General features: G+C 28.5%; 1 protein-coding gene across 2 annotated transcripts; it reads right to left on the bottom strand.

Annotated features, from left to right (window-relative positions):
• Positions 1–213: 213 nt before the first annotated feature.
• On the bottom strand, positions 214–7,709 carry LOC119669979. 2 transcript variants are annotated; one of them, XM_038080047.1, is made up of 6 exons: positions 7,362–7,709; positions 7,150–7,294; positions 1,397–1,611; positions 624–1,337; positions 476–556; positions 214–415 (listed from the first exon to the last, which is right to left on the bottom strand). In XM_038080047.1, the coding sequence occupies exons 1-6, from the start codon at positions 7,533–7,535 to the stop codon at positions 239–241; spliced, it is 1,506 nt and encodes a 501-aa protein (XP_037935975.1). In that variant the 5' UTR covers positions 7,536–7,709; the 3' UTR covers positions 214–238. The 2 variants fall into 2 exon arrangements, with proteins under 2 accessions (XP_037935975.1, XP_037935976.1); XM_038080048.1 differs by lacking the exons at positions 214–415; positions 476–556; positions 624–1,337; positions 1,397–1,611 and adding exons at positions 3,244–3,452; positions 3,511–3,594; positions 3,658–4,365; positions 4,428–4,642 and having other exon boundaries at positions 7,362–7,708.
• Positions 7,710–7,990: the final 281 nt, after the last annotated feature.

Here is a 7,990-nt window from a genome sequence, read left to right on the forward strand (position 1 = left end):
GTGATTTAAAGTCCTACAACGGACATCCACTAATTAGTTATACTTGAATATTACCATTAAAATCTTTATAATAAAATAAAAATTAATCACATTTTAATTAATTCTGTACGTATTTATTCAAATAAAGAGTTTTGAAATAGTGCAGCAAACACAAAAATTTGTTTACATATTTTTATCAAAATAGGTGGTGTTTTTATATTAAACATAATTTATATTATAAAAATATATATATGTATTTTTACTTTCGCTCTAAAATTTTTTTTGCATATTCTCCCAAATGTATAATACCAAATTCCTCTGATGCAATATGAAGATTTTCTCCATTAACCATTTCACAATTAATCAATGGATTGTGCAGTTCGGTGATAAGAGTACTGCAAGCAGTTGAAGCATCTCCGGTACTGTTTAGCATTTTCTAAAACAAATTAACACTGATTTTAATATAAAATCTATATGAGTTAAACAAAGTTATTACAATCCAAAATTCATTTCCAGGAAAAGCATTACCATCCCAAGCGTACGATACCACCAAAAGTGAGTTTGCGAATTCGGAGGGCTGTATGTGTATAAAAATATTTTTAAATAAATAAAACTTTCAAACTATATATAATAGTAAAAGTTACCAATTTTGCAGCAGGATTACGATCTGAAAGAAAAATTTTAATACCACCGTTTGGATGAGCTTCCGATTTTAAGAAACCATTATTTTTCAAGTCCTCAAACTCATCCAAGTGGAACCATGAAAAATGTACTGCAGCAACATTTGACAGTTTTGGCATCAACACCTTTAAGCGTTGTGAAAATGTTTTCAAAAAAAGTTTATTCTGATAGTCGACAGCTTTCCAAACTCCAAGCCCGATTCCAACTACATGTATGTAAGCCTGTTTATTGATTGCTGCTGCTCTACTGTTACTGTCTAGTAAGAGAGTATCAAAGGAAATTGTATAGCGTTTTTTTAGCATGAGATTGTCAAATATGCCAGCAATATCTTCCATATCATGGAATCGTTGTTTATCTGTTATTTTTGCAGCTTTTTCATATTCAAAATCATTTTCATCATAAAATTCTTTCCATAGGCGTCTGTAATTTTCTGCTCCATTTTTAGGTGCTTCATTCATGGGTAAACCATAACCATTTTGAAAAGTATTTTGTTCAGGCGTGATCATAACATCTTGCCATTCCATAACATTTTTACGTTCGAAACGTGCACCTATTAAACCAATTATTACACCACATGGCACTATTTTTGACTTATCGATTTCGACTCGACCATTATTGTTGCGATTTCCATTATTTATAAATTCGGAATGTGAAGAAACTGATAAAAGTGCCGAGAGCTATTGAAGAATTTAAAATTAATATAAGATCTATTTAATTTACAAGCTAAAACTCGTACTTTGATTTCATCATAGCTCAATACATTCTGTAAAGTTAAAGGTAGCTTTTCCTTGACTGTACCAACTTCTTCAAAGCCATCGAAACTTTTTATATTATTTAGCAATAAAAAGCTGTCACCACCTCCTATAAAGCAAACACAACGTTGGGCTAAGAGTCTTTGAACCAGTTCAGGTACCCCAATTTGTTGATACAATTTTTTTTCAATTTCACTACCTGTAATTATTTAGAGAATTTTATTAAAATTAATTTATTACAAAAAAAAAGTACTAGCTGTTTATATAACTTGTAAATAAAATGCTATATACTTTTCAGGGAGATTTCGAACAGTAGTGAACTATAACAACAAACATTTTTTTATTATTTTAATTAATTGAATTTATGGCTGACTATAACAAATAAGAAATTCCGAACTATGGTCAAGATGCTGCCAAGTTTCTATAGCAAACGAAATCAAAAAGCGTATATGGCAATGGATCGGGCACACTTTGAGGTAGGCACCAAACGAAATCTGCAAACAAGCATTAACATGGAATCCTCAAGGAAGCAGAAGACCTGATAGGCCCAAGCAAACGTGGAAGCGAATACTAGAGAAAGAAATCCAAGCAAGAAGAAAAACCTTTGGAGAAATTAAAACCCTGGCAAAAAATTATGACAGTTGGAAAATGTTCGTTATGGCCCAATGTACCCCTGGGAACGTACTGGCATGAATGATGGCTGACCATACAGCTGTTTCGAGTATTGCCAAATATCCATCGTCAATGATTTTGGAATTATTTCTTGTATTTAAATAATCGTAAATAATTTTTAGAAACTAAAAGTAAATATATAGTCTCGCTGTATGAATCCTAAAGTAACATCAGCATGACTTTCCTGTTACGTTTTTAGATTAGATTCTATAAATAAGAAAATAATAAATAAATAAAAATTTTTGGTTGTTGTGGTCTACTAGTGTTCGAAACCTCTGTATTAAAAACAATAATTCCTTTTAAGTAAAATATTCATTACCGTCATAACTAACGTCAAAATGCAATTTCATATATATAATTTATATTCATATATTATATTATTTTTATTATATATATTATTATATAATATATACAAATTTTTGGTTATATATGAATATTTCGTATTATTTTTTTTTGCTATATTCCATATACTAACAACTTTGTCTTTATTTATGGCAATATCTTGAAATTTGTTTAATAAAGAGACATAAACCATATTCAGCAAAAGTATTGATAAGTTGCTGAATTTATTGTTAGGAAGAATTGCTGGTCTCTCACGACCAAATATCGTTGTTCTTAGGAAACCCTGGACACATTTTATAACTGAATATAAGAGCTACTCTGAGACAGTTTTGGCCGCCTGTGGCATTAAATGGCACTTTATCTGCACTACCTTCCTACTCTTACTCTATTTTTTCCAGAATATCTATGGCACCTCTTATGCATGTCGTGTTATCTATTTTTGTTCCTTACTTTATGTTTTCCAGAAGATTAGTCTTTTGGAAAACTAATAACAAGAACTAAGCAAAATATAACACAAAAGAAAAAAAAATGTATCAAAGGTTTGATTATGTTTATTTATTCATATATACTTTTATACATTATAATAAGTTATAAAATAAATAAAATAATATAAAATTTTTGAAACATTAAAAATTGTTTATTCAAAATAAAATTCGTATTAAAATAGTCTTTATAAATAATTTAGTTTACATAAATCTTTTTCTTTTCTAATTATTGCACAAAGATAAATTTATTTAATAAATAATTTAGGAATACATAAAATTAATAATAAATATTATATTACAAAAAAAAAACAATTTTATATAAATATTGCACATATATTGCGTATTGTTAAATATATTAAATATTGCATTATTCATTTAAAACTTTTGCTGCGTAATCTGCAATATGCAAAACGCCAAAGTGTTCAGATGCTATATGTAAGTTATTGCCATTGACCATATCCTTATTGATGAAAGGATTGTGCAGTTCAGTGACCAATGTGCTACAGGCAGTAGACGAATCGCCAGTAGATTTCAACATTTTCTAAAAACAAAACATACTTTAAAAATAATTTTTTATTTATATACTATATACATAATACCATCCAAAACTCGTTACCAGGTAGAGCATTACCATCCCAAGCATATGAAACAATTACTAACATATTTTCTAGCTCAGGAGTTCTCTGTGAAATTTAAATAAAATCGTTAAAAGAAATAAAAAAAAATTAGAAAAAGAAATTATATACCAATTTGTCAGCTGGATTACGGTTAGATAAAAAGGTCTGAATACCTCCATTAGGATGTTTTTCACATTCTAAAAAACCATTATTCTTAAGTTCGCCCCATTCATTCAGATGGAACCATGAAAAATGTACCACTGCAATATGTGGTAATTTTTCCATCAAAACCTTTAAACGTTCGGTAAATGTGTCTAAAAATATCTTCTCCTGTTGTCCAGAAACTTTCCAAACACCCAAACCAATACCCACAACATGCATATAAGCACTTTTATTTGCTTTGGCTGCTTTGGCTTCACTTTCCAAGAGTAGTGTATCAAATGAAATAGCATAACGTTTCTTCATTAAGACGCTATCGAAAATGTCATCTTTACTTACTGAATCCCCAAATCTTCGATCATCTTTAACAATATTAGTATAAACAAAATCCGGTTCCTCATAGAATTCCTTCCATATACGTCGGTAATCTGCTGGACGTGTGTCAGTAATATTTTCAATTGCTTCACCATAACCATTTTCTTTAGTATTTTGTGTTTTGGATATGATAATATCTTGAAATTCCATTACATCACGTCGTGATAAGCGCGCACCAATAATTCCAATAACAACACCATCACGCTCTATTTTAGTTTTATCCTTTTCTATAATTCCCATATTTTTACGATTACCATCATTAATAAATTCAGAGTGTGAAGAAACTGATAGGAGCGCAGATAACTGAGTCCAAGAAAATGGAAACATTTTTTATTTGTTCAGAAAATTCATATATATACACTTACTTTAATTTCGTCAAAACTGAGTACATTTGAAAGTACTAGTGGTGGCTTTTCTTTATCAGTTCCAACTTCCATAAAACCACTACAGCCTTTTTCACGACTTAGGAGTAAAAACTTGTCATTTTTACCATAAAAACTGACACATCGTTTAGTGAGAAGACGTTGTACGAAATCTGTGAGTGTTAGTTTCGTATAGAGGTCACGTTCACGATTATTTCCTTAAAAATTATATTTTTAAAGAAATTAAAATTAATTTCACACCGAACGAAAAATATTACAATGAAATTAGCAAAAGGTCTTTAGCAATACTACATTATATATACATTATATTCGACATTTTTAGTGTAATTTTCCGTGATTAATTCCTAATTAAGCTAAAAAGCACGAAAGCTCTTTATACGGGTATTCAAATTTCCCTAAAGAGATCTAAATTAAATACACTGCTTTAATGAAGGCAATGGGAACATACTATTAGAACACCATAGCAAAATTGATATTTGCCAAAAAAAAGGGTTTTAAAGATAAATCTTATTATTTTATTAAGTAAAACCGTATCTTTTTCAATTCTGACCAAGATATGCCTTGTATATGGACACTCTTTCTTTTGTGTCCTGGTTGTTTGTTCTGGAAAAAGTTATCAATCTGGAGAATATCATTGTAACTAATATATTTGAAATATTATATTAAAAACATAAACATATATATATCTAAATTATATATTCTTTTTATTTTTACTGTGAATTTCTGTTCAACATGGAAATGTGATTAGCAAAAGGAATCTCAAGAATATATTAACAAATAGTAAATTAATTTTCAAACTCTTTTTGGTTACAATATTGTCATTTAAATGGTAGATTTAGGTTAATGTTTGATAATGAAGGGGAGTTAGGGGTGCCACTCTAAAATAACACATAAAATGCCATTATTTAAATGTCAGATATAAATTAATGTTTCTTAATGGAGGAGAGTTAGAGGCGCCACTCTAAAATAATACATAAATTGACATTGTCAACTTTGGATTAACGTTGATTAAGAACTTTACTCTTTGAAAGAGTGAGTGATACAATTCGTTTTTCGTAGTTTAAATATTCAACTTTTCTGAGTGCTTCCCGTGAGTGTTATGTATTGGAGTCATTAGAATTTATTAAAATTTTTTTCAAATAACTCAAAAACTGAGAGTAGCTTGGGATAAAACAAACAGACGGACATTCAAACACGGCTAATATTTCTTAGTATAATTGAAATATACTAAAACTAAATGTTTTATACTATGTTCAGACAGCCAAATTTTTTTAATTTTGTAAAAATGAAATTAAGTTAATTTTGAAAGTGTTTATACTGTCCCAAATTAAAGATATCATATGTTTTTTGTTTACAAATCCAATGTTAAAAATTACATGCTCCAAACACCATTTGTACATGGGAAATTTTGAAATTTATTTATAACTATACAGAATGACATTCAATAGTTTTATTAAATTTAGTGGATTTCAAGTATCTGAACTATTATTTTTCAATCTACTTTAAATCAATAACAGTTACAGTTCTTTCTCTATATTCAAATTTCAAAATTTGCTATATTTTTAACATATTTTCCCGGTTTTATTAAAGTCAACTGTCATTGATATTTATTTTAAAAAAATGTCACTTTTCCGTTATCTCAACTTTATCTTTTGCTTGAAATTTAGCTTTCGCATAGTTGTATTTGAAATATCCTTTAATTTTAGCCTTCGTTTCAACGAAATTAAGACTGTTTTCCTTAATTTCTTTCTAACCTTAAGAATTTTCGCTGAAACCAAGATATAATTAAGATTTTTGCGAAATTAAGGTGTGTCTGAACATAGTACTAGCTATTTGACTTTTAATATGCCACTGGTTGATACAAAATTTGATACTATATTCTATATTATTTATTTACACATTTATTTTTATATTGAAAGTAATAAATATTTTTTTTCCTAAGCGATGTTAAAAAGTATAGATATTATGGCCGTGTGCGAGTTCGAAATAGTAAATTAAGGTAGTAAATTAAATAGTAAATTGTGGGAAATAGTAAATTATGTCGGTATGGCAGAGAATGTTGGTATTTACCAGAATTTCGAGTAGGGTAAATTAGATAAAAATTAGGTAAATTAGGTATTATCATTGTGAAAATTTTATATGATGTTTAATAAATAAATTTAAAAACTTTTAAATAAAAATAATAAATAAGTGCAATAAATAAATATTTACATAAATGCAGTGGAAATATTCCTAGGAAATTTCAATTTGCTTTACTTCAATTTACTCGAACTCGCACACGGTCTATATATGATATATTGTTTTTCTATGTCAGTATGTCAACACAAAATATTTTTTGTTTGTGCAATTTTGACGTACGTTATTTTGCACGATAGTGTTGTATATGTGCAAAACACAGCTGCCAAGCTTTGAGAGGAAGTATTTAGTAAAAAAAAATAAACAAAAATGTGTGAATATGTATTGTTGTCGCTGTTTAACAAAGAAAAAAATCATGTAAATAGTCACATAAAAACAAAGTAAACCGGCGTTCATCGTAATTTTAATTGTTAGTGAATTCCGAACACTTATGAAATTGCAGCTATTTTCGGATTGTTTTAAATTGTTTAAGAATATATTTTATACTATTTAGTTTAATATTAATAAAAATTATTGCGGTTAGATAAATAATGGTATGAATCATAAAAGAATATATTTAATGTATTACCGTATTTACACTTGTGCTCCAAGAAATCAATATAGAGACTCAGTACGCGTTCATGTATTACTGGATAAGCCGATGCAATTTGTTGTTCAATTATTGGATAACGATCCTTTGGTTGACTGATGATGCGACAAGTGTTAGTACCGAACTGCCAAAAATATTTATATGTGTAAAAACGTATGCAAAAGATATAATATATGCATAAAAATGCTTACCTCAACTGGGAAATTGGATGACCTTTTTATAACTTCTTTAATATTAATATTACTTGTGTCTGGCTTAGTAACAGTTTCGCACTTCTTTAATAAATTCTTACCAAATTCAGTAAGTTTAATCGCTGCACCGGCTATTGGCCAAATTTGTTCAAATTCTTGCCCAAATAATGACATTTTCAATTATTTACACAATTCTCCACCAAAGCAACAATTCATTAATATTTTGAAATGTAAAGCTCCCCCGTGAGTGGCGTACGATTGATGAATGCGCAATTATTAGAAAACTCAAAGCTTTAAGTTTTTAAAGCTGTTACTGTGCATAGTAATATTTTGCACTAACAATTTAATAATTTTACATATGTTTACTGTCAAAACAGTTATTTATAAAATTGTATTTGATTTTGAGTTTGACAAGAAAATAGAGTTGCCAACTTTGTAATATTTTAAATTAAATTTATCTCTATCAAGTAATGGGAGGCCTTTTCTTTTGTAAGCGTGTCACTAAAGAACAAATAGAATAAGCACTACTTTTGATAGCAATTCTGGAAATTTTGTTAGGCTTATATATGCAAAACACGTAATAAAATTGAAAGTTAAAGTTTCGAAAATAAGTAATAATTCTTTGCAAA

This window comes from Teleopsis dalmanni, chromosome 1 (assembly GCF_002237135.1).
Source record: "Teleopsis dalmanni isolate 2A chromosome 1, ASM223713v2, whole genome shotgun sequence".
Classification (NCBI taxonomy): Eukaryota; Metazoa; Arthropoda; class Insecta; order Diptera; family Diopsidae; genus Teleopsis; species Teleopsis dalmanni.